Here is a 27,499-nt window from a genome sequence, read left to right as displayed (position 1 = left end):
GGTCGGATCTTACCAGGGAGGATGACACTGTAGGGATGCTGTGGTGGTTACTCATGTTGGTTAATACCAAGTCCAAGATATTACCTCTTGTGGGGGTGTCGACCAGCTGGTCCAAGGCATTTGCATTGACGAAATCAAAGAATCTCTGGGCATTTGTGTTTTAGCATGAGTAGTTCTTCCAGTCTATGGTTGGATAGTTCAAGTCTCCCAGAATCAGGGTAAAGGGGTGAATCTTAATAGATTCAAAGAGGTCTGGAAAGATGGAACGGGCAACTTGAGTCAAAGTTGGGGGCATGTGGCTAGCTATGATTTGAATAGGGGACTTGTTAACTAACTGCATCTGGAGTATCTCCTGTGCGTCATACTGTTTGACCAGCCTGGAGGTATGTGTATCTTTAATATATATTGAAACTCTACCACTTTTTGCTTTGCTGCCCATGGTTTGGGGTCTGAATGAATGACAGGATGAGTAACCTGGTATGGCTGGGGTGCTCTCCACAGCTTTGAGCCAGGTTTCTGTGACTGCACAGATGTCAGCATCTTCCAGGGTTAAGAATGCTTGCAATGAGTGCATTTTCATGTTTAGACTCCTAGCATTTAGCAACATGACCTTTAATTTGCATTTTGATGAAATTTTCATGTTGGTAGTTTTGACCTCATGGCATTGCCTAAAAAAAGCACTATGGGGGAGGTAGGAGCCTTTGCCAGAAGCCTGAAACCCAAGACATTGCAGACAATCTCTGGCAAAGTATCATGGTCTGTTGATCATGTCTTTCCAGGCTGTCAGGTACTGGATCCCCTTGGAATGACACCAGAAACTAAGCCAATTGTTAAAGTCTATCATTTTCTGTTTATATTGAGGCATCATTCTGGGTGATGATAGAATGCGGCTTAAGGCTTGGGACATACCTACCTGGAACACATATTCAGCGAGCTTGATCATGTCTGTCTTCATAGAGCCCAAGGTGGTATGTCTCAAATCATTCACACCAGCATGGAGTATGACAGAGTCATAAGAGTAGCTGTTGTTGAGAGACTTGAGTACATGTGTGATATGACGGATTCTGGCACCTGACAAACAACTAACTGTGACTTTCTCCTTACCCAGCCTGGTGAGGGGCACATCTGTGTGTCTCACAATGGAGTCTACTGTGACTAATATGTTGGGATTATGGTTAGGCCTTAGTAGGTGTAAGACTCAGGTGTGTGGACTATGTGTGGTGTGTGGTGTGGTGGGCTGTGGAGTTTGTGTGTGTTTTTTCCTCAGAGGTCTCTTTTGTTTCGATATGTTTTTGTTGAGGACCTCCACATATGTGGGTTCATAGGTTCATAGGTTCATAGGTTCATACTAGGCTATCTGCCCAAGGGCATTTATAATTATGAGACTGAATAAAGGAGTTCTTTCTCAGGGGGCAGCATAAGACATATTTTTTGAGACCCTGGTTTTCCCTTTTACTTAAATTGAGTGTCAAGTCAAGACTACTGTCACAACTTGTCCCCCCAGATCCCCTGATGACTTTTTCTGTGCTCAGTGGATTGTCACCAAACTTGTCAGCCATAACTCCCTGTGTTTGTTTGTACTTCAGAAAAGTAGATGCCGAAGGAGAGGGACCCAGGACCTGATCAGGGACACCACACCACATGACAGGCTTTAGTGACATGTGGCTCCAGCAACTGGACCCTGTGGGTTCTGTCGCTTAGCCAGTTTGCAACCCATCATCAATGGCCTTGGTGACTGTCAAAAAAGTCCACCCGTTTAAAGTTTGGATCTTGGCTTTGACAAAGCCAAACTGGGTTGGATCCAGTCTGCAAGTTCCCTCTATGTTTTTATTTATGAGTTCCATTATGATCCCCTCCATGGCTTTGCAGATAAGGCTTGTCAAGCTAATGGGAGCTCTTTTTTTTTACTTATAATGATCAAAAGTGTCTTACCCTTCAAGGATTTTGCTCTATCTTTGTAGTAGCTTCCTCCTTTGTTGTAGAGCTTGTTTATGGCCTTTGGTAGAGAGAGAGTCTTTTTTTTTGTTTGGGATTGATCCATGTGCAGTCCTGTAGGCTGGTAGAAGCAAGGCATTTGTAAGATTCAGCGGTTGAGTAATGTTTACCACTGGCTCAGGGCTTAGATTTTTATGATCTGATCTCCCAGTGAGGGTATACTTCCTCAGCTGGAACATTTTGATCCGATGAGATCAAGTTTGTTTGTTTTCACCTGGGGTGACTAGTTGTTTGTTTTTCCATTGGTTTTGAGTTTATGGAATCTTTTGGGTTAAGTGTTCGGGCCGGCTTAGTAGTAGTTCCCAGTCTATATTAGGGTAGTTGAAGTCACTGGCCTGTAACTACAAATTGATGCATCTTGTCCTGTGTTTGGTTAGTGCACCTGGTCTCCTCATGCAAGCAATGCTTGCAACCAACCTTGAGGTGTGGGTGTCCTTTATGAATGGTTTTTAGGCTATGGGGGGTCTATACTAATAATAAGGCTTTATCAAGGTGCAAGTAGTGTAAGTGCTAGGGTGCTAGGCTTTACAGATATAGTCTACTTGGGGAAATAGAGATGAGAGATTTTCAGTTATATTATATGCTGGTGTGATCAGCACAGTACAGTTTAGCGTGTTTTATAGCAGGGGCTGAAGGGGGTGTGTGTTATGCAGGTGTGGGGGTGTTTGAGGTGTGGTGTTTGTGTTGACAATCTTCTCAGTGTCAGATATATTGGCTTGTGAGGGAGACAGCATAGACTCTAGGTTCTTAATGTAATTGCATCTCTCACAAATTCTGTTCCTGGGTGGTAATAGCAGAGGGTTGTCCATGTATATTAGGCAGTGTCTACACTGTCTCAGGATGCCCATATCAACCAGACTGGCAGGAGAAACTGTATGAAATTGCCCATCCATATTTGTCAGAATCTGAAGAAGAGAGGCCAGAGAGAGCTAAGGGGGTACTACTAGGTGATCACACAAGTGCAACTAAGGGAAACTTTGTAGCTGGAATACCTCACATTGGGTTAAAAACAGTGCAGCTGTAGTGCATGATGTGCAAACAAGCCCAAACCAACTCAAATGCAGCGTTTAAATCCACAAAAAATAGAAGATTCTAGTAACACAGAAATCTAGCCAATCCTGCTAGCACCTGCTTTCTTTACCAATTAGCTTGTGCCAAACAAAGTCCAGGCAGCCCTGCTGCTTTCCTTAGCAGAGAAGATAAGCCCCTACCAACACAAGATGGCTGCCAGAAACACATAAGGCAAACACAAGATGGCTGTCAAAACATAGAAAGCAAAAACAAACAGATCTGGGTGCAGCAAACCTGCATCCAGACTATACTACTCAATTTAAGGTTAAGAATACAGTAAAACTCACAGAAAAGCACAGCTTAACCACTTACAGACAATAACAGAACACACAGTATGAAAAAAATACAGTTAAACAGCAAAGAAATGCAGTAAAATGCAGTTAAACAGTAATGAATTGCAGTAGACATCAATGAAACACAGTTAAACAGTAATGTCCTATGCAGCCCAACTGAAAAAACTCCGACTGTACTCAGTGGCATATCGCTTACTCAGAGGTGATCCCTGCCTGACTTACAAAGCCATGTCCAACTCAGAATTGATGGACATGCTCCACCTAAAGAAATCCAAGTCACTGAGAGCCACTCACTCTAGTGAGCTAAACCTTGCTACAACAATAAATAGAACATGCTAGATGGATAGATTCCTGTCACAGAGACTCCCCATGCTTTGGAACAAAATTCCAAATTACATCAGACAGAGCCACTCACTAACACTCTTCAAGAGAAACCTTGAAGAGTGGATGGATAACAGAAAATACACCCTGGGATCATTTCATTGGCTCTGCTTGACAGAGGATCAGTTAATTAATCAATGGGGCGGCGAAAGCCGACACACTCTGGCTAGGCTTATAAATGCCCTCAGGCAGATAGCCTAGTACCTACCTATGAACATATGAAATGCAAGTAATCAGTGAATTGCTTTAAAACCGTGCAAATGTGATAAATTAGCTATAAGGCACAGATAAAAATGATAGGCAAGTGCAAATGCAATAAAATAAGTGAAATACATGAAAAATCACCTAGAGTTGTCTTGCAGCCTCAGGAATTTTGTAAAGTGCCCTAAGCCAAATGCCCTCAATTTTGTAAGATGCACCTCAGCCAAACCTGGTTCAAACAAGGCAAAACCAGCTCAAATGCAAGGCTTAAATACCACAAAAAAAAAACAGAAGAGTCTAGTAACACAGAAATCCAGGCAATCCTGCTAGCCACTGCTATCTGTACTAATCAGCTGGTGCCAAACAAGGTCCAGGCAGCCCTGCTACTCTCACTAGCAGAGAAGATAGGCCCCTACCAACACAAGATGGCTGCCAGAAACACAGAAGGCAAAAACAAACAGCTCTGGATGCAGCAAACCTGTATCCCTACTATGCTACTCAATTTAAGGGTTAAGAATACAGTAAAACTCACAGAAAAGCATAGATTAACTGCTTACAGACAAAAACAGAACTCACAGTATGAAAATAAATGCACTTAAACAGTAATGAAATGCAGTAAAATGCAGTTAAATTGTAATGAACTGCAGTAAATAGCAATGAAATACAGTTAAACAGTAATGAAATGCAGTTAATCAGTAAATTGCTCTAAAACAGTGAAAATGTGATAAATTAGCTATAAGGTACTGATAAAAATGATAGGCAAGTGCAAATGCAATTAAATAAGTGAAAATAAATGAAAAAATACTTAGATTGGTCCTGAAGCCTCAGGAATTTTCTAAAACATCCCAGAGATGATGCACCTCAACAGGAAAAGTAATTTCACTAATGGTTACTTGCACTTTAGCAGCAACCACCCATTCCACCAAAAGAAAAGTATTGTGAAAGGACATGCAGAACGCTCAACCTCTTAGCCAAAAAAATATGGACAAAGTCTGACATAATGGGGGGTGGGGACAAAGGCCCACAAATAAGGACAGATTTAAAATATTGCTCCTTTTAACTTAGAAAGTAGCTTGAATAAAAGGGTTTGTGCTAAAGTGCATTTTCTAAAGGAGACTGAAACTCAAATGTACACCTTATTTACTGATTTAATTCCTCACTTCACCCCAGTGATTTGTCCGAAAACCACAATTTTTATGGGGAACACACTGAAATTTTAAGGTAAAAATCTGCGCATTCTGTGAAAATCAGGACAGTTGAGAGGTATGGACAGATGGTGCGAGTAGCAAAGATGGCATCAGAGGAGAAAGATCTTAAAGAGGAATTAGAATGTATTACTGACCTCTTTTTGGAGAGGGCATACCAAGAAACACTTGTTAAAGGATAGATGAAAGAAATATTAGATGGGTGGGGTATGAAATATAACTCATTATTAGGTGATATTACTAAAGGAACAGAAGGGTTGATAGAGGGGAACATTGCTATGAGCAGTGGAGTGAGAGGTCCCCTTAGTGGCAGTTCTGATGAAAGAATAGTTAATTATAATAATGTTATGATTCTGAAGTACAATCAGAACACAAAGGATATTCAGAAAATTATACTGAAACATTGGGAAATCTTTTTGAAGATGCCTAATAGCGTGAAAGTGTTCTTGGAACCCCCTATTTTAGTTATAAAAGGGGACATAATATGAAAGATATTTTCGAGAAAAAACCCAAGGGAAAACCACAGGAATACCTAATAACAATAAGAGAAAAATGATTACTTACAGATGTGCCATGTGTAATCAATGTAAGTACATGGCACACTATGAGGAATTAAAATTGACCACTATCTAGACCCTTTTTAAAGGGACATTTTATAACTGTATGTCTAAGGGTGTTGTTTATCTTGTGTGCTGATAAAAGTGTTCACACTATTATATATGGAAAATGGAAAAGTGTTTAAAGTCTAGAGTGTATGAATACTATTATGATATAGGGAGAAGGGATGATACCAATGCTGTTTATAAACACATGAGGGAATGTAAGGAAAGAAAGTTTCTATTTTGGTTGTTAGAACAGGTGGAACAAAATCCAAGGGGTGGCCAATGGGAGACTCAGTTATAATACTGAGAATTAATTGGTAACTGCATTTGAATGTAGGGTCTTTGCCTGGTCTGAATGGGCTGTTGTCCTTGGCCCCGGTATTGAAAATGAGGATGGTGAAATTATAAAATTCTAATGTCATAGGTATTAGTCATATGGAAGAATACTGTCATTTAATTCAATTTTAAAACTATTGTATTCATTATATATGTGTGTAGTTATGAAGAGGTGTTTAAACAAAATGTTTTTAAGGAGATGTGTTATTATTTATTTATTTATTTGCAGTTTGTTTTCCAGGATAGTCCATTGGGCTACAAGGAGTCCTAGAGAGAAAGGCTCCAGAGAAATACAAATACATAGTACAGAAAGAGCACAAATCCATAATATAGATTTCAATTAATTGTTAAATACATATTTTGTATAGTACAAACCCATATTGCACAATTCAAATAGATGTTACATAATACAGAAATAAAAAAAAGATTTTCATTAGGATAATTACATCAGGGTAATTCAGTAAGTAGTAGTTTTTTTTTTAGGGAATTACAATGAGGTAATTTTTTAGTCATTGGTCGAATATGTCCCAAAGGATGTAAAACTTTAGGAAGTAGTGACAGGCAACAAAGTTTGGAAAGTTAGGAAGAAAGTGTGGTAGAATTAGGTTGGATGAGAGCAAGAGCATTTCCATTGTGAAATAAGGAGCAAGAGTATTTCCATTGTGAAGTAAGGTGCGAGTGTGGTGAGGTTTTAAACAAGGAGGGACTACTGGTGGTGCAGATGGGAGAAGGGAGAGAGTTCCAGAGACGTGCATGAGAGAATGACATCAATTGATTCCCAGCAGGATGTGTTGCTTTATGCAATTTAATTAGGTTTTGGGAATTGGATCTTAGGATTCTATCTGGTTTATGCATTTCAAAGGTATTTGCTAGAGAGGGGCAGAGAGACGGGTTATGAATGAGTTTTTGTGCTTGGATGAGCCTGGTATATGTGAGGAACTTAGTTGGTGAAGGGAATTACAGTGGTGAGAAGAGGCTCTATGACCCGCCACAAATTTGGATATTTTGTTATAACAAGATGAGAGTTTTGTTTTGAGGGAAGATTGTAGGCTGGTTAGGATAGATGCATTATATAAAAGAGATGGGATGAGGTATGTATTAGTGAATGTAATCCTGCTGGTGGGAGAGATAAAGCGACTGTGGCGGTAAAGCATACCTAATTTTTATGGGGTTTTTTGATATTTGCTTGTAGATGCTTATCAAATTTTAGTTGATTGTCAATGATAATTCCTAGAAATGTTGTGTAAGTGACTAGTTCTAGGGGGATATTATTATTGCTGGTAATTATGAAGGATTGTTTGTCTAGGGAAGAGGTTTTGGATGCATTGAATAACATAAGTTTTGTTTTGGTTGCATTAAGGGCTGGATGGTTGTCGAGCATCCACTGTTCAGTGGAAGAGAAGGTGGCTTGGGTTAGATTGTTAAGAGTTGTGATGGAAGGGGATGAACAGATTATAGTAGAATCATCGGCATATTGGATGAGACTGGAGTTAGGAATGGCTTGGAAGAAATCATTTATGAATATGTTGAATAGTAGGGGGCCTAGAATGGAACCTTGGGGGACGCCTGTGGATGTATTAAGGAAGGGTGAGGTAGCTTTTTTCCATTTAACTGCTTGTTGCCTGTTTGTGAGATAGCTTGACAACCACTGGGTAGACGAAGGGGATAGGTTAAGTTTAGAGAGTTTGGTAAGAAGGATGTTGTGAGAAATAATGTCAAATGCCTTAGAGAGGTCGAGGAAAAGAGTGGATACAAAGTGGCCAGAGTCGAGGGCTTTGTTGATTGTTTCTAGAAAGGAGAGGAGGGCAGTGGAGGTACTATGACCTGGTCTAAAGCCATGTTGTGTGGGGGTAAGAAGCTGATTATTGATGAGGCAGGGTAAGAGTTGTTGGTGTACACACTTTTCAAGTAGCTTAGAAATAGGGGATGGGATGGCGATAGGGTGAAAGTTTGGGATGTCATGATTATTGCCACCTTTATGGAGAGAAATAATAAAGACCTTCTTCCAGAGCTGGGGGACCCGGCTTTCTGAGATAGACCTATTAATTAATATGCTGATAGTGAGAGCAGTGGCTTCTGTGGCTACTTTTAGGAAGTAGGAGGGAATGTCATCAGGGGCATTGGAACCAGGTTTTAATTTTAGGAGAAGTTTTTCTATGGTAGATATATAGATGGGATTGATAGAGAAAGGTGGAGGTAGCGGGCAAGGGATGCTAGGGGGCAGGAAGGGATGGGAGCATGCTGAGGAGGGGTTGTAGAGGTGTTGGTAAAGGATGATGTTAGCTTGCTTATGGACTCTATGAAGAAGGAATTAAACTGGGTGGCCAAGTCCATGTCAGAGGCATCTGGGTTGGGCCAAGGGTTTTCTTTTTTTCCCGGGTTGAGGAGAGATGCGATTCCTTTCCAAAATAGTTTGGGATTGGTGGTGTGGTTGGTTGGGAGAGTGGAAAAATAGGCGTTGCGGTCTAAGGTAATACATTTTTTGACTTTATTTTGTTGTGTTTTATATTTGTTTAGGGTGATGGTGGTTTTATTTTTATGGCAATGTTTCCAGGTTTTGTCACAGAGACGCATAGTAGCTAAGGTTTAAGTTTATACATTTTATATTCATTCACATTATTTTATTATTGCAGTGTGCATTAGTGTGAGAAAGGAAATGATGTCAGGGTGATTCTAAATGAGGGACCAATGGCTTCTTATCAACCTTACTTGTGAAGTGTATTTAAATGGATTCCTAATTTACATTGTTATTCTGATGAAGTCCCTTTGGACAAAAGCATCCAATCTATGAATAAAGCAATTTTTAAAGTGACTGGAGTGTTCAGTGGTTTCCCTGCAGTATGTTACTGAGGTGTTGTCTGGTGTTATTATTGTGAGTCATTATCTCAGTTCCTTACCTTTGTGGTTTCTTATTTGCTTCTTTCAATCAATCAAAGTACATAGGCCTCATAGACAAAAATTTATTACATCATCCCGAGCTTTAATCACATGTATTTAAAATTGCTGTGCTGTACAGACCCACACTACAAATTAATTATGTCTGCCATCAATGTTTGCTTCCTTCTTATATCAGTTTTATGTTGTCCTTGTATATAATATTAGATCATAGGAAGTTTAAGGCTGCTCAGTCATGCAACAATTACACTTTTCTAATTCCCACCCTAGAATCTACCTCACATCTCAGGGAGGGCTATGCCTCTCATGCCCAGGGTGGCTTTATAAATACTCATTCAATTATCTGGATCCTGTTTGAAGGACAATAGTGTACCCCACTGCTTTATCTTCAGGGGTAGTCTATTCCACAGGTGAGAAAGTGTAATCTCTCAACTAAATTATCAATTATGCATTTTCTATTCTTACAGTTACCAATAAAACCAAAGCATAACACGCCGAACTAAAAACTAAATAACCAAAGCAGAATGGTTTGCAGAATATACCAAGAACCATGCAGCTTATAAAATATACATACTGGTTTAGTGTTTTAAAAATGTTTAGAAAATGCTTTCAGTAAAAAGACTTCTCCAGAGCCATTAAAATCAAATAAATCAATCCTTTCCTTTTATATAACAATCAATAAACTGATCAGCATAACTTGTAAACTTGTACCCCTAACAATTCCTGTAGTACCCAGTTAAGTATTACTAAAAGTAACTAACTAGCAAAATTATATGGTATTGTTTAAAAATCCATGTTATGAATAGTTGATATTGTACAAAATCTAGCAGACCTTAAAATGACTAAAACCAATGAATAAAATTGGTTAGACAAATTATAAGTTGTACAATGAAAGCAAAAGTATAAAATAGAATATATTGCCTTCAGATCTTTACTGCCCCCATCTTTAGGACTGGGATAAATGAGATATTCTCATTAATGCCTGGAGGGGTAGTGGAATCCAATCTCAGCTGCTACATCAATTCCTTGCATTCTACTCTATTGTCCCATTAGCCAAGATCTCCCAATGTGTGATCATTCTTGTCAGATGGAGTAATTGTCTCCTTCCTAAAATTATCTTATAAAATGCAAGGAATATAACTTTTATAGTAAAGATATGTATTATTAAATGTTGTCTTTTTGTAAATGTTATAGATGAAGCCATATTCATCCCAAGAAATAAATGTGTCTAAGTCTTCTTCTTCTCCATTCGGCTGCTCTTGTTAGGGGTCGCCACGGCAGATCATTGGTTCACAGAACAAGTGGCAGTAGAGTTTTATGGTGTCAAGTTGCCAGCCTGGCACCAAACCTTCGTCAGAAGGCACACACATATACACACTCATACCTAGGGCCAATTTATATTGTCCAATCCACCTGCAGCATGTTTTGGAAATGTGGGAGGAAACTGGAGCACCCAGAGGAAACAAAATAGTTGTGTCTAAGTAATGAACATTTTTTAGAATTCAGATTGAAAGTAAGCTTCAGGAATTGTATAGTGTTGTTCAGATAGTTGACAAAATCAGGAGTCATATCTTGAGTACCTGCCCAAATAATAAAGATGCCATCTAGGTTTGTTTTGCAAATCTAGTTTGCAATGGGAACAATACTGAGATGGAAAAATTAAATTTGTCTCCCATGCCCACATTACTAAATTAGCATATATTAGTGCACATGCTTTACCCATAGAAACACCTTTAATTTGATTCTACAGCTCACCTTCAAAGAAATATATACCCCACATATTTTACCTGTTTTTCTCTTGTCACCTACTAATTACACTCAGCCCTACTGGCTTTTCCCAATGGCATGTCTTTACACGTGGTCAAGTGTTGTTTCACACTGCCAAGTGCTGTAGTATTTAAAAAGTTTCAAACTGCATACTAGGTCCACTCATATTAGCCTGCAGCAAGTAACTGCTCAATCAGTGCTACGAACTCCTGTAATTCTAGCAGCTACCTCCATAATTCTAAGAAGCTGCAAGTGTGTTTTTGTAAACTTGTACCTTGCCATTCAAAGATATCATCCCCCAACTGGCACAGAGCGGCTGATAGTCTCTGGTAGCAAGCACTCTTGCTGGGGTTTGCCTTGCTCCGTTTAACCTCGCTATGCTCGGGCTCACTCCACTCCTCTACCCTACCCCCTTTCTCACCCACCCCAGTACAATTTCCTTTATTCCATCCAGTCCTACCCATTCCTCCCCCACTGTCCACTAAGAAACAACTTCCTATCAAACTCTGACTTACATCACTTCCTGTCCCCCCTTTTTCCTTTTTCTTCCGGATAACAAGATTCCTACCTAATTCTATACCTTCACTTTTTTCCCCTGAATTCCCACTCTACCCAGCCTTCCACCCTCTTACCATCTTTCAATAATGCAATATCTTATATTTACTACCTCACTCCTCTATTTTCTAACTACTCTAACCTCATATCACTATCACCTCCCTTTTCCACTACCATACTCTCCTACCTCCTATACCTATGATACTCATTTTTCACCATCCTTCTATGATATCTCCCCAGTCCTATTTAACCTCCCTAGCTCTTGTCTTTGGAAGCTGACTAGACTTCAACTACTCCCTCCAACCTACAAATCTAAACCCAAGCTATACAAGCTACATCTAATTTTCATATTACTCTCTCTACCCTCTAACAACTTACTTATATCTGGTGACATACACCCTAACCCCAGCCTCTCTCCCTCTCCACCTAGGCACCTACCTCCCTTATCCTCTACCTCTCCCTCTTCTACTACTACATCCATCCTCAATCTCATATGCTGAATTCAACTGTATCTATACACCTAGCCATATAGCCTCTAAATATTCAAAGCCTATCCAACAAAAATCAATGAGTTCTGTGCCTGGATAGCCCATTCAACCGCTCACATCCTTTGCTTATCAGAAACATTGCTTAAGCCACATATCTCTAACAATGAAATTCTGCCACCAGGCTATAATATCTACCACTCAGACAGACACCCAAAAAAGGGGGTGGTGTTGCCATCCTTCACTCAAACAGCCTCAACCTCTCTCTTTTCCCCACATCCATCCCTGACTTTCATCCAGGTGAACTCATTATCGTAAACTGCAACCTTAACCCTCACAAAAAACTAGCCGTTGCCTCCATCTATATCCCTCCTGGAAACAACTCGCCCACAATAGAGAAAATCCTATCCTGGTTCTCCCACAACATACCCTATGAAACCCTCATCTTAGGAGATGTCAACCTTGACTGGTCCAAACTCAAAACTGACTCACCTCAAATCAGTATAAACCTGCATGGTTACTATCAACTTATAACTTCCCCCACCTGACTGCATAAAAACTCAACCTCTAGGTCTATAATAGACTGGATACTCACCAACTCCCCCAATTTTTTTCACAACTCCACTACTCTACCAGACCAACTTAGTGACCACCTACCCACCTCTGTCTTTAGATACACATCCCAACCTCCCAAACCCAACCTTCATAGAGACTGTCGCAAACTTGCTAATTTCAAATATAACCCAATTCAGCTCTATTCTACCTTCTACTGACTGGTCCTTTCTAAAATAAATCCCTCTAAATGATGCAGTAACTAGTTTCAATACCATCTTCATGAATACTCTAAACTCCCTTGCTCCCTCTAGAAAGATTAGAATAAAATCTAATTATGCTCCTTGGCTTTCCAGAGAGACTATGTCCCTTATGCTCCAAAGAGATAAAGCTTGGAAAGCCTGGATCAAAACTAAGGAATTACCATCACTTCATAACTATAGACATCTTATAAATCTAATTCAGAAATAAACCAATGCTGATAAAAGTCCTTCTTTAACTCTGCTCAACTCATTGGCAAATCCAACCCCTGTAAGTTCTGGTCAACCATTAATAAAATTCTTTCTCCTGACTGCCCCTCAAACCCCTCCCCCTAACCTAATACATCCCCTCTGGAAACAGCTATCCTAATCAATAAACACTTTATTGACACTATTCAGGTGCTCTTACCAACCAATGTTAACTCTACTCCTCCACCTACCCCTCCCAACCCACCTAACAATAATGCTTTCTCCTTTCATCCTGTTCCTACTTCTTACATCCAATCTCTTCTTCTTCTTAAACTTAAACCCTGGTCCCCTTCCACTGATAATCTACCCCCTACCTTCCTCAAATTGGCTGCTGACTCAATTGCTTACCCAGTGTCTATACTAATCAATAGGTCCATTCAGGAGTCCACTGTACCTACGCTTTGGAAATCCTTTTACACTATTCCTCTACACAAAGGTGGTAACTCTACAGACCCATCTAACTACTGTCCCATAGCTTTTCTAGCCCCCTCTCTAAAATTCCCAAAAAATCCATCCACTCACAACTACTAAAATACTTCATCCAGCACAATCTTCTCACACCCACCCAGCATGGTTTTCATCCCAACCGCAGCACAACTACTGCCCTCCTATCCTTTACCCATACCATTGTTGAGGCCCTAGATAACAACAAACTCATCTGTTGCCCCTTCCTAGACCTTTCCAAAGCATTTGATACTGTCTCCCATCCCCTACTGCTCTCTAAACTTGAAAGTCTCAATCTATCTTCCTCCTCCCTTACCTTATCCTGCAGGCAGCAGTCTGTTAAATGGCTCTCTTCCTCTTCTCCATTCTTACCTGTACCTACAGAGGTTCCCCAAGGCTCCATCCTAGGTCCCCTCCTGTTCAATATCTTCACCAATGACCTCCACACGGGTTGTAAACAATCCTCCTTCATCCAATATACCGATGATTCAACTCTCATCTCCATCTCTGATAACATCTCTAAACTCCATACACTCACTCAGCATACCTTTACATCTACCGAACAGTGGCTAACTGACAACCTACTCATCTTCAACTCAAAAAAGATCAAACTATTACTATTTCTTCTCCACTCTCTCACTCACCAAAAATCCTCCTTTTCTATCACTTCCTCTAACAACACAATTATTAAACCTGAACCTCACACTAAACTCCTAGAAGTCATCATTGATGATGAATTTAAATTTAATATGCACCTTCTCCAATGTATAAAAAAGACAAACCAGAAACTAGGTTTACTATATCGTAACCAAAAATTTCTAACTCCAAATGCTAGTCTCTCCCTTGCTCAAGCTCTCCTCCTCCCTTCCAGTCTTTATGCTGCCCCTGTATTCCCCAATATTCAAACCACAACCTTAACTAAACTCCATACTTACCATAAAATTGCTAGATTCATCACCAACTCTCCTTACAATACACATCACTGCCTAGCCCTTACATCCCTTCACTGGCTTGAATTCCCCCATTTACTGTTGCTATCACAACTTCAAATGTTACACTTCATACTCTATAAACCCTCATCCTGTCCTGCTCTCTCTTTCATCATCTCAACCCTCATCCTGTCCTGCTCTCTCTTCCTTCATCTCTATCTACACACCTTCTCGCACTCTCCGTACCTCCAATCAGCAATTACTACACACCTACCAACCTAAAAAAGTGGTAGGTAAACTCTTATACAAATATTCCATTGCCCAAACTTGGAATACACTTCCTAGAGATATATGTTCTACCATTCACCCATCCCACTTTAAAGAAAAACTCAAACTTCATCTGATTAACTCCAAACTCTGTCCATGTCAAGCCCCAACTTAACCCTCTCTCTCATCTTTGTGTACCTTCCCAGTAACCTTCCTCTCAACATTAGTATTCCCTCTATTTCTGGATACTTACTCTACTTTATACCCATGTCTGATGGATCAAACTCTTGTTGTAAATATGTAATTTAACCACTACTCTGTAAACTTAGGAAATATGTGACTACAAGTGTTTGCATTTTTTTGCATTTGTAATTCAAATCTTTTTTTGCATTATTCAATTTCTTATCTACTGTTAATATAAACTGTTGTCATTATTTGTTTTTTCTGTAAACTGTCTGTTTTTTGGAGCTTTTCTCCTCAGGTCTCCACTGAAAACGGGCCACAAGCCCAGTTGGACCAACCCGGTTAACAAATGTCAATAAATAAATAAATAAATAAAATTCAGCTGTCATTTAAAACTAAGTTTATACTTTCCATAATAAAGTTAATCTACACTTCTGTAATTGTTCATGAATAGAATTTATAAACACTGTTATGACATTGCAAAAGGCAACACAAACAACACTTTGTAGAAACCCTCCCTGTTATACACAAACCTTTGGGGGTTTAAGTTTGGAATAAATGAAAAAAGTGACCGCTGACCTTCATGGGAGGAGACTGAGAAAACAGAGCAGAATACAAAGAACTGGTGCAGCAACTGAGACTGGATGCCACTACCCTAGTAGACTTCAATGAGAATATCTCCTAAAGATGAGGGCACCAAAGCACTTAGGAAAATATATTTTATTTATACTTTTGTTTTCATTACACAAGTTATAATTTGTCTTATCAGTTTTATTCATTGGTTTTGGTCATTTTTAAGGTACGTTAAATTTTGTATAATATGGATTTCTCATAACGGGCGGCCACGGTGGTGCAGTGGTTAGCATTGCCACCTCACAGCAAGAGGTTCTACGGTTTGATCCTCAGCTGGGGTGCCTTCTGTGTGGAGTCTGCATGTCCTCCCTGTGGTCGTGTGGGTTTCCTCCTGGTGCTCCGGTTTCCTCCCACATCCTAAAGACATGCCTGTAGGTGGATTGGACACGCTAAATTGGCCCTAGGTGTGAGTGCGTGCATGTGTATGCCTTCTGTGGAAGGTTGGGCGCCGGACTGGCAACTCGACACTGTAAAACTCCACTGTTCAAAACTTTTTAAGGTTGTGTTTAGTATTATTCTAAACATTATTATAGTATATAGTTTTTTGTCTTCATTTATTTGTTTTTTAGTATGATTGTGAAGCATTCTGAGGTTTACAAGATACTGTGGTGTTTTAAATTTTTGCCATTCTTTCCATGCTTTTTCTCTATCCTGCACTAGCATTCTACTCTTTTTGGATAGCCAAATTGCATTATTTGTTTTCAGTCTCCTCCTTCTAGGATGTACAAGGCTATTTAGGATATTTAGAAAAGTTGTATTGAATTCATTTTCAGCATCGTCTAAAGGGAGGATTTTTAGGAAGTTCCAGTTAATAGATGATAGTATAGAAATGAACATTTCTGGATTAAACTTGGAAAGGTTGTGTGTTGCTTTACAACATGCTGTTTAACTGGATGTGTGAGATGTCTGGTCATATAGGCTAGGAGATAATCACTGAGAAATACTGACATTGTGCGTATGCTAGGGTCTGATACTAGGATCCAGTCAAATAGGGAATTTGATATCTTGCTATAATGCGTGGAGTTATTAATTGTGTGAAACCATATAAGTTCATGCCAGATGTAGGGGAGTTAGAGTTTATGCCCAACCAACTGACAGTAACATCACCTAGCAGTATTTTTCTTGTAGAAATGTTATGGATATCTTCCAGTATAGCTGTATTGTCACCAGGAGGGATATAAAGGACAGTAATACATATTTGTTTATAACTGTTTATTTTAAGGAAAGTATTAAGAAGCTCAGTTGAACTGAATTTTAGTATTCGTTTGCTGGAAGGGAAAATGTGGTAGCTGTTGTGAAATATTAAACCAATATCACCACCTTTCCTCTTTATATGGTCATTGCAGATGATATTATATCCAGGAGGTATAACTTCAGAGTCATTTATGCTGGGTTTAAGCCAAGTTTCAGTTACAGCGAGAAAGTATGAATGTACGCTCAAAGTAGTTTAAGCAGGAAGTATACTGCTAGAAAATATATATATATATATATAAATACCAGAACACCAGCAACTCACATTACATACATATGTGTGCAGCAGAGTTCCTGCAGTATTGAGGTCAGATGTAGTGACTCCAGGATCTGCTCTATGAAGGAAGACAGTGACTAAGTGTAAGAGGAGACAACACTTGTTAGGAATGGTATGTTAGACAGGACGTTGCTGAAAAGCTATGCAGCAGGGTATGTTAGGGAATGTTTATTGTCAGCTTCAGTCTACAAGAGACATAACATCAGTCCTGGGATGAGTTTATGATTATCCATCCAAAGCTAGTTAGGGAATGTTTACTGCCGGCCTCTGTCTATAAGAGACATGGAGGCTAGTAGTGGGATGAATACGTGATTTCCCTTCCAATGGCCAAATTTAAGTTTGAATAGAGTTCGGGGTGGATTCTGTTTCACATGGATGGTAAGCCTATTCTAGCACATGGGAATCCTTTGAGTCAAATATCTGTCTCACTAGCGTGTTCTGTTTATGCCACAACCAAAGTTCAAATCCCTGGATCTGGAATTTCTGGTGTTGCTTGTTTTGTGGTTGTGCAAACGGTCCAACAGAGATGGATCTAAGGATGCATTATATGCTGAGCAACAACCTCTAGCAGACTGAGTATAGAGAGAGGGGTCAATGGCAATCTGTATAGGACAGTGTGTTAATACACTGGATTCTCTTGGTGAGTAACCTCTGTGGGCAGTCTGTTTGTTGCATATGCCTAGTCAGGTACATGCCAAAGGGGGCACTGTACTCAATGATAGGTCTGCTAAGAGTTTAGTAGAGTGGTACTATAACTTCCTTGGACCTGGATGTCATACCCTTATTTACAAGTTGGGCCACATAGAAACATTTGGCTACAAGTTGATCAAAGTTCAGATTACTGTCTACATATGTTCCCAGATCTCTGATGTCCAGGTCAATTCTTAAGGATATCTTATAAATGGAGTAGTTTGCCTGGGTAGACATTTTTCCCAAAGGGCACTATAATGCACTTCTTTGCATTGAGTTTTAATTTGTGGCTTTTGCACTACTCATTTGTCTGTGCTAGACCTTCTTACAGGATGTTAGTTCCATGGGGGGTAATTTATGATAGTTCTTAATTTGCAGTTGTCTGTGAACTTGGTGAGCAAGAGGCCTTTGACCTCTGAGGAGTAGATGCCAAACAGGAGTGCGCCCAGCATGGACCCTATGGTTCTCCACTGGTAACTTGCCTCTTGGTGGAGGTGGTTTCACCAGTCCTGACTTCTTGAGTCCTATCTGTGGATATTCTTCTTCAAATGTAAACCCATTATTTGTTTGAAACTGTTACTGCCTCTCCTGGCCTGAGTCATAACTGAAAAGGTTCATTGTACCAAGTCATCAATTTCATTAACAAACCCAAATAAACCAATAAATACACAAGACACATGCATGTTTTATACATATATTTCTTTTAAATATATGTATATATATATATATATATATATATATATATATATATATATATATATATATACACACACACATACACAAACACATACGTGTGCGCACACATATATTTTATATATATATATATATATATATATATATATATATATATATATATATATATATATATATATATATATATATATATCTATATCTATATATCTATCTATCTATCTATATATATATATATATATATATATAGATAGATATTTATAGGCTAATGACCCCAAAAGGCCTCTTTAAGCCTAGGCATGCTTGCCAAGGGTGAGAATCAAACCGTGTACCTTGTGTCTGTAAGGTAAATACCATAAATATTATGGATATATCGAAATTATCAAATGTTGACGTCATGAAAATTGACGAGTTAAAATCAACATTTGCAACATCATCTAATGTGAATGAAACATGCAAACACTACAAAAGTGTTCTTTGCAGGGGGAAAGCCCACCCTGTACCCCATACCCACTATTAGCTATATATTTATATCTATATCTACATCTCTACTCTGTGTGTGTGTGTGTGTGTGTGTGTGTGTGTGTGTGTGTGTGTGTGTGTGTGTATATATATATATATATATATATATATATATATATATATATATATATATATATATATATATATATATACACATACATTTTACCTTTGAGGTATGCCGCGGTGGTGCAGCGGTAGCGTTGTTGCCTCACAGCAAGAGGTTCTCCCGCGTGATTCTCGGCTGGAGCGCCTTTTGTGTGGAGTCTGCATGTCCTCCGCGTGGGCAAGTGGCTTCGAAAGACATGCGTGAATGGGTGTGCCTTCATTGAAGGTTGGGCTTCGGGCTGGCACCTGGGCACCGTAAAAATCTGCTGCCAATCATTAGCGGACCAGAGTTCCGCTGTGGTGACCCCTAACCAGGAAAAGCTGAAAGAAGAAGAAGAAGACACATATTAACTTTGAGATTGTCATTTTGGCACACCTGTCTACCATGCATTTTGTCTACCAAGTGTGTTGAAAAAACGGATGACAATTGGAAGTTTCACTTATTTTAAGTTTTCCCATATTTAAACATATATCTATACTGATATATCTATCTATCTATCTATCTATATATATATATATATATATATATATATATATATATATATATATAGCTATCTATATCTGTCTCTCTCTATATATATATCTATAGCTATATATATATATATATATATATATATATATATATATATATATATATATATATATATATATATGGGTCTGCTTTTAAATACCAAAATCTCACAATCATGAAGACAAAAATATCAAGACCAGAACACCGAAAATTCAAATGCATGGAAGTTTATATTACTGGCTTCCAAAGTAAGAACAATTTATAATGGAAAACATCGGAAAAATAAACTTACTGTAATTTGAAAAGATAGTGTTCCAGTATATTGATGTGTAATTAAAAATGGGAATGCCAAGTTGTATAATGGTGCAGTTTACATTTAAAGGTTTTAGTACATACCTATTACAATATGGCAGAGTTCACATATTATGCTTGTGGTGTCTGTGGAGAAGTTAATGTAAGTATGAAGTCTTAAAACAGAAAAACAAGTTGTTATACTTGAACTGTATGTGTTAATGTGGAAAGCAGGTTTAAAGTTAAAGAATTCTGGTGTCTTCTTTAGCAATTGCTAGACTGTTCATTTTTCCTCAACATAGTGCAGTATTTGAGTTGATATATTTAATTTGCAGTGGTGCAGGGGGCCCCCCTGCAAAGGTAAAGTATTGGCGACATTTTAAGTTGTTGCTTTGTACATTTCATTATTTTGTGAGTCAGTAATATAAACTTACAGGCATTTGATCATTCTGTGTTCTGGTCTCGATATTTTCGTCTTTGTGATTATTAGATTTCAGTATTTAAAAGTATATATATATATATATATATATATATATATATATATATATATATATATATATACATACCTGCACAAATATATATATAAAAACAAGCAAACAAAAATATATTCATGAGCAAACAAGCACAGAAGCAAGCAAAACAAAAGGGAATGAAGATAAAAGGCATTTTGCATCCTACAAAACCCCATTTCATAATATCTGAAACTTACCAAGGTGTTTTAGCTTTCCTGGCTACATCAGCATCCATCCCATTTTTCCTATTTTGTACATGGGGTTGAATTGTCACATCAATGGTGACCATCACCTAGAGCCAGTGTTCAGTATGCAGGGTGGCTAGCCTTCATTATCAAAATATTCTCTACTGTAATGCTACTCAAGCTAAGGTTTGACTTAAGACTGCATTTAAAAAAACAGTTAATCTGGTAAGCTACACAATATGCTTAAAATAGAATCACCATCAGACATCCAAATAAAATTAAAACAACTATGACCAAACTGTTGTGCAAACATAAAATAATATACTAAACTCACCCCCCCACCTAAGACCATATAAGCCGGTAGAATGCTATTCATAGATTTATCACCACAAAGAGGAAATGAATCCACTTCCCTAGACAGAGCTGCGTAAAATACAGTCCAATATCCAGCTTTTTCATTAAAGACAGAAACTGAATTTTACCATAGAATCTAGTATCCACCATCTCAACTACTGTGCATGCATTTCTACTTATAAAGTACTTTGTTTTCATTTAAATAAAAGAGTTAACCAGGTAGGCCCACTGAACACACAGTCCATTTTCAACAGAGACTTGAGAGCAATTTCTGGCTAAGTGACTTAGTCAAGGTCACACACTAGGCAAAAGAAGGCTGAGGGAATCATACCATGTACCACAGGAAATACATCTCACAACTTTAACCCTCTGCACCAACTACCAGACAAAATTTCTCAATTTTTTTATTAATCTTTATCAATATTTTTGAAAGTACATGGGAGGTATTTTGGCCATGTCTCATGTTTTACCACCCAAGTGAAGATCAGTGGTTTTTATATGTATTTTACATGTATTGAAATTAATAATATACAATAAATTAAAAACTTCCAGAAATAACAAAGCCTACAAGTGAAATCATAATCCCAAGAGACTTCAACATAGACCTTCTTAAGCCCATAAATTCTGATATTCATGACATTCTTACTCTGTTGGTCAAACAATGTGCTAGATTAAATTGGGAAATCACTCCATCCTAGGCTTAGCAATAACAAACATCCTTAACAAGATCCTGAACCTCACCTTACTGCCACTCTGAATTAGTGACCACTGCACATTTTCCCTAAAAGATCTATACCTGAATCACCCCCTCCCTTATCACCTTCAAAGTCTTCCACAATGAACTCTTGTAAACAAACTGGGAGCCCTGTCTAACCATTCATGACTCTTCCATTCTACCTACCACTTGTACCACCAGTCTGCTACATCTCCAAGATAAATACTTCCCCAAAATCTCAAGATTCACATCCCAAGATAATAATCAAGATGCTACTAAAGACACAGAACCCTCTGCAGACTGACAGACAAGGCAAGGTATCAATTGAAAGCTTGCCCACCCATAAGTAACAGACAATGATATGTACTTCTGAGAAAACTTGCTAAACAGTAAATTAGAATATATGAAGTCAACTGTCAAGGACATGTCTCTTTCCAGGATCATGAGTATATAAACCGCTCATCCTAGAATCATTCTCTTTCTTTGCCAGCAGACTTTACCAGAAAAATAACCTCTACAATTTTAGATGACTATCATCGACAAGCCTTACCCTTCCAGCACCCCAGACCAAACTCCATACAACTGACCTCTCATTCACATTTCTCACTCCTAAAATATGACAATCCATCCTTCCTCAATTAGATCTCAAAATTCAACAAATTTCCCTGGGAACTAAAAAAAAATCTATTGAAACATGATCAAAGAGTGATTAGAAAATGTAACAGTACTACTTGATAATTTGCAAACTAATACCTACACCTTTCACTTTTTGCATTTCTAACACCCTGCTATCTCTAATCATACTGAACTACTCATAGCTGAATCTCTGCATTATCAATTCAGACCACCTTTTACTTCTTCATTATCTGCACTTTCTCGCATTTCCTCCCCTCTAATCCCAATTCTTTTGATACCTCTGCTTCATGTTATCTTCTACAACAGTGTGGCCTCACCCTGCAGTAAAACCTACTCTTTGATCAGCTTATATTCTCAACATTGCTTATCACTTTCATACCCTTAAATGTACAACTGAAATCGCATAAATAAGTTATTATAGACTTTACATATGAGTGAGTTCTTTGAATTGCAATTAATACTCTTCTGTTTTTTTTTCTTTTGTATGCTTGTTATCTAAATGTCTTTTCCTAATGCCATGATTATAAAGTCACCATGATTTTAAAATTATTATTTTTCATTTGTCGGTGTGTAATCCCAGACTGAATGTGAAAAGCAATCCACTGATATCAGCATTCTATTCTGTTTACCAAATATAAATATAACATTTTTTCATCATAATATTTTAATACCAGAATCTCACACTATGCTTTACCCATAGAAGTCTGTCAAAATAATGAAAATGAGTAAACCAAAATTAATACTTTCTCATTAGGTTAATCTGGGATCCCCACAGCATGTTATATTATTTAGGGAAGGTGCATCTCTCCTAATTTAGTATTTGGAAGAAGTTCTACTACCTTGGAAAATATACTAGTTTTGAAATGTGAGGAACGACACTGGACACAGCTAGTCTTTTTCCAAGGTCTCTATTACGTGATGAAACAGTCAAATGTTCGAACATGTAATAATCGATCCCTAAATATCGAAACGCTGTAATGTCAAATGGCAATAAAAAAAACAGCCAAACAAACCCTTAAAATGCTCTAAGCAGGGGGGAAAGTCCCCCTGCACCCCCCCACCCCCTGCTACTTAAATATACCAACTCCGAGATCACACTACAGTGCAAACAATGGAAAACTTCCATGTCCACACTGTACGGAGCTCTCCATTGAATCTTTCAACATTCTGACGCTTCGAAATTTAGGGGGCGATTATTACATGTTCGAACATTTGACTGTTCACTCACGTAATACAGACCCCTTTTTCCATAACTGCAGGAAAAATACGGCAGTAACATAATTCTGTTTTCAGTGATACTTAACACCATGCAAAATACAGCATGGGCAAAAAACACATAATCAACTGCCACTTATTTAAACTTAATTAGTTTTGCTCCATCCTCAATTTACAATTTCTGACAAAAATAAAATTACAATACTTAATTAAAAACAGGTTCTCTTTACATGTAGGTGGACATGATCTCAAGGGCCTCATATTATGACCAATTTATTGTTATTACATCTATGTCCCACTCTGCCTTTTACAAATGTCAGAAATCCATTTATGATATATAGTGAACTGTGCTGGAAAGCATTGGGTGTATACAACACATGTACTGCAGTCGCACAGCAGAGCACACATAGTCCATTGACCTTAACAGTATCCCCATGATGCATCATACGCTGGTGTGAACATTAATGGAACATGAATATTTCAACCAACTTCATGGAAGACAATAAAAAAACAACTTCAGTAAAGAAAAATATGCAGTTAAAAGTTCTGGCTACTTGGAGTGGAAGACTAAACCACACAAGTCCCTACAATATCGCTGTGACAGGAATTGTTGTTATCATACTTGTGTAAAGTGACAACAATGATCTTGTTTTAAAACAGCTAACAGACTGTTAACAAAGGATTTGTGTCACTTGTGAGTCACCATAATCATACATTAAAAAGAGAAAGGCAAATTGGTCTTGGAAGGCTGTTATATAATTTGTTGGTCCCATCTTGTAATATCCACTCCTGATCATCTTCATCGTACCCAATACACTGATTTTCAAAGAGCAACAACCATCTTTAAAAATGGCTTCCTTACAAAATGCCAGACTGTTTGACCAATGAGAAACCTGTTTTAATTCTTAGCTGACAATGTTCCATGAACAACGCTCTGGCAAAATCTAAGGATAAAATAAAACAATGCAAACCAGAGTTTGTAAGCCAGACTTTAATCACATAATATAATTGCATATGTATCATTTCTCTGACTAAGTATAACGTTTATAAGTTACACTTAGCAGAGTTCTTTATACTTTACCTAGCAAAAACACTCCCATCCAAATATGTTGCTTTAGAGAATAACTTTTTTTATTGTGTGTGACATCCCCATAGCTGATAACTTCAGAAAAAGAATGCAGGGGTTTTCCCCCTACATGGATGGTGGGGGTGGCTTTAACACAGTTAAAGCATTTTGTTCAATCTTTCAAGTAATGGTCAAGATTAATTATGCTCAACTTTGTTTCAGTTGCTTTCCCATAAATTGTAATACTTTAATATGTAGCCATTGTTAAAAAAAATAATTTCCCTCCATCTTAATGTTTAGGCAACGCATTACTGCTTTAATAACTTTCTGATGTACGTATACATTCGCATTCATAAAATGAGATCATGATAACTTTGCTCACTGATTATCACTTATCAAGACTTTGAAGTAATCGAACAACCTATGCAACATAACCTTAAATTAGTTATGGTAAGTTTTATATCCATCACTAAAACAGTGCTGTAATTTTTTATGACTTTGTAATAGAAGTCCCAGTATGATTAATTACCTGAAGACCTCTCTGTCCTCGTGCTCCCAGTGGACCTTCTGGACCCTAAAAAAGACAAACAAGTTTTAATTTTATTTCCAGTTTAAAGTTATTTTTAGTATAGTGCAAAAAAATATTTACACACAATACCTTGCATCTTTTGACTATATTATTTGTAATGTTATTGAGACAACTTCTTTATCAGGTCACTTTAGTTAAAATTTCTCCTGTCATACATACTTTAATAGTTGAAGAATTAATGTTGCTAGACCAGTAATAGCTGTTATTTTATGCTGTACTATAGAGTAGACTAATATAGCAATAAACGTACAGTGAGAAACAGTAATATTCAGAAAAACATAGGGAAATAGTTAGCAGTTGCCTGATGGTTTAATTTATAGAAAACGTGTAGAAAATTAGCTCAAACATTTTATGGAGGGTAAAACGCAAAATATAGACGGCATACATCCTTGCATAGTGGGAACCATCAGAAAATAGAAAACAGATCCATGGATCAAATTTGTCTTAATCAATCATTACTTGCAAAGTACCAGAGAAATGGAAGAAAGCCAAAGGTAGTCTGTTCCAAAAAAGGATATACATAAAGAAACCATGGATCTACAAGCCCACTAAGTGCATTTCAGTAAATGTTAAAGTAGAGTACAGATATGAAAATCCAGATGAACCTAGAAAGGAACAACCTGATGAATAAAGAATAGCATTACTTTTCAACAGATAAATGATATTTTATGCTCAACTTTTTTGATAAAATAAAACAATGCAAACCAGAGTTTGTAAGCCAGACTTTAATCACATAATATAATTGCATATGTATCATTTCTCTGACTAAGTATAAAGTTTATAAGTTACACTTAGCAGAGTTCTTTATACTTTACCTAGCAAAAACACTCCCTTCCAAATATGTTGCATTAGAGAATAACTCTTTTTATTGTGTGTGACATCCCCATAGCTGATAACTTCAGAAAAAGAATGCAGATCCACTTCTGTGACTGATTTATGTTATGGTAACAGGAACCAAACTAAACTGGTATAGTGTGCCTACATTTCCATCAGTCTCACACTGAAGACTGAGTGACAAGCTGGAGGGGTTAGGTATGAGGGAGGAGCTAATAAAACATGTGAAGAATGTCTGAGTGCTGGGAGGTAATGGGTAGTGGTGAGGGGGACACTGCTGAAGGAGACAGAGGTAGTGAATGAAGTCTGACATTGATCAGTTTTGGGCTCAGTGCTCTCCAGGATCTTTGCCTGATGTATAACCACGGGTTGTGAGAACAAGGACACCCATTTTGTAGAAGATAGCAAGATGGAGACATGATGAGTGATGGCTGAAAAAAGCCTGCATACAGCTTTAGTAGTACTAGTTGCTTGGATATTAAATATCCATTAAAGGTCAGTGCAGAGGAGTTAACAGTACATCACCTACGATCCAGCAGCCCCAGAACTGAGGATGTGATGAGCAGCACAAAACAGGGTAAGAACTTTAAGGTGATAGTGACTGCAGAAAGGAAACACATTCATAAAAAGGAACAAGGCAACTATTAAAATTGCCAAAGTCAGTAATATTCTACAATGTATTCTAAGGTGAATAAACTTGAAATGTATTACTCTAATGCTTCAGAATCCCTGTTAGACCACAGCTTGAGTGCTACATACTATACTAGAGTAGGATAGGAGGGTGGTGGGCAGAGTCCATATGAATGCCAAAAGGGTGATGATGGATTTAGAGAAACAGTATGAAAATATACCGAAGCATGTAAACATACTTAGCCTGGAGAAAATAAGAAGGAGAAGGCATAATGTGGTTCCATAGTAGCGTGATGGAACAGCAGAAGTTAAGAGGAAAACTGGGGGTGAATGAATGGGGCCCATACACTAGAATAAAAGCACAAGTTTTAAAACATCAGAATTCTTTTTTCAGAAGAAGTACTTAAGTGAAAAAGACCACGAAAATTAAATTTTTGCCAGGAAGACCCATGATACACTCAGAAATGCATGACTTATATGGCAACTATGGAGAACTACTAAAAAAGGACAGGGGGTGGCATCTGTGATATATTAACATACAAAACACACAGCCTAGATACATGGACACATATGTTATTTAGTTCTCCTTACCATTATCTATGATACATGGACACACGTTATTTTGTTGTCAGTACCATTATCTATGATACATGGACACACGTTATTTTGTTGTCAGTACCATTATTCATCATAAAGGTTGCAGTGCCAGCCAGTCTGCAGTATGTTGATGAACAACTATACTGAAATATACCATTACAATTATGATGCAACAGTAAATAGATAAATCCATAAATATTTTCATTTTCTAAGAAGACTGAGTGATACAAAACACAGAAACAAGGACTACATGATCCTTAGTCTGATGATTTCCATTCCTGAGATATAAAATCCTGCTTAGCCGATATTTTATTTTTAACCCACTTTCTTAAGAATTGTGTTAGATGTGCTGTGTCACTGTCTTAAATCCTACATCCTTTTCACACTTTCTGCTGAAAGTGAATAACTTTACTAGTGTTACTGATACATTATATATGTATGTGTGTGCATATATATATATATATATATATATATATATATATATAATGTATATAATATATACATACGTGTGTGTGTGTGTGTGTGT

At 37.8% G+C, this 27,499-nt stretch overlaps 1 protein-coding gene across 1 annotated transcript in view; it reads right to left on the bottom strand.

Moving 5' to 3' along the window:
- The window catches only part of COL28A1 (collagen type XXVIII alpha 1 chain), a 914,882-nt gene that overhangs the window by 638,967 nt on the left and 248,416 nt on the right, over positions 1–27,499 (bottom strand). Inside the window, exon 10 of the mRNA XM_044075485.1 lies at positions 24,853–24,897. Within this exon, the coding sequence (XP_043931420.1) occupies positions 24,853–24,897 (45 nt within the window). The remainder of the gene's footprint in view (positions 1–24,852; positions 24,898–27,499) is intronic.

Source organism: Protopterus annectens, chromosome 6.part1, assembly GCF_019279795.1.
Source record: "Protopterus annectens isolate FY-2018-M chromosome 6.part1, PAN1.0, whole genome shotgun sequence".
Taxonomy (NCBI): domain Eukaryota; kingdom Metazoa; phylum Chordata; order Ceratodontiformes; family Protopteridae; genus Protopterus; species Protopterus annectens.
Note: the sequence above shows the minus strand (reverse complement) of the source record. Positions and strands in the feature narration are given on the sequence as shown.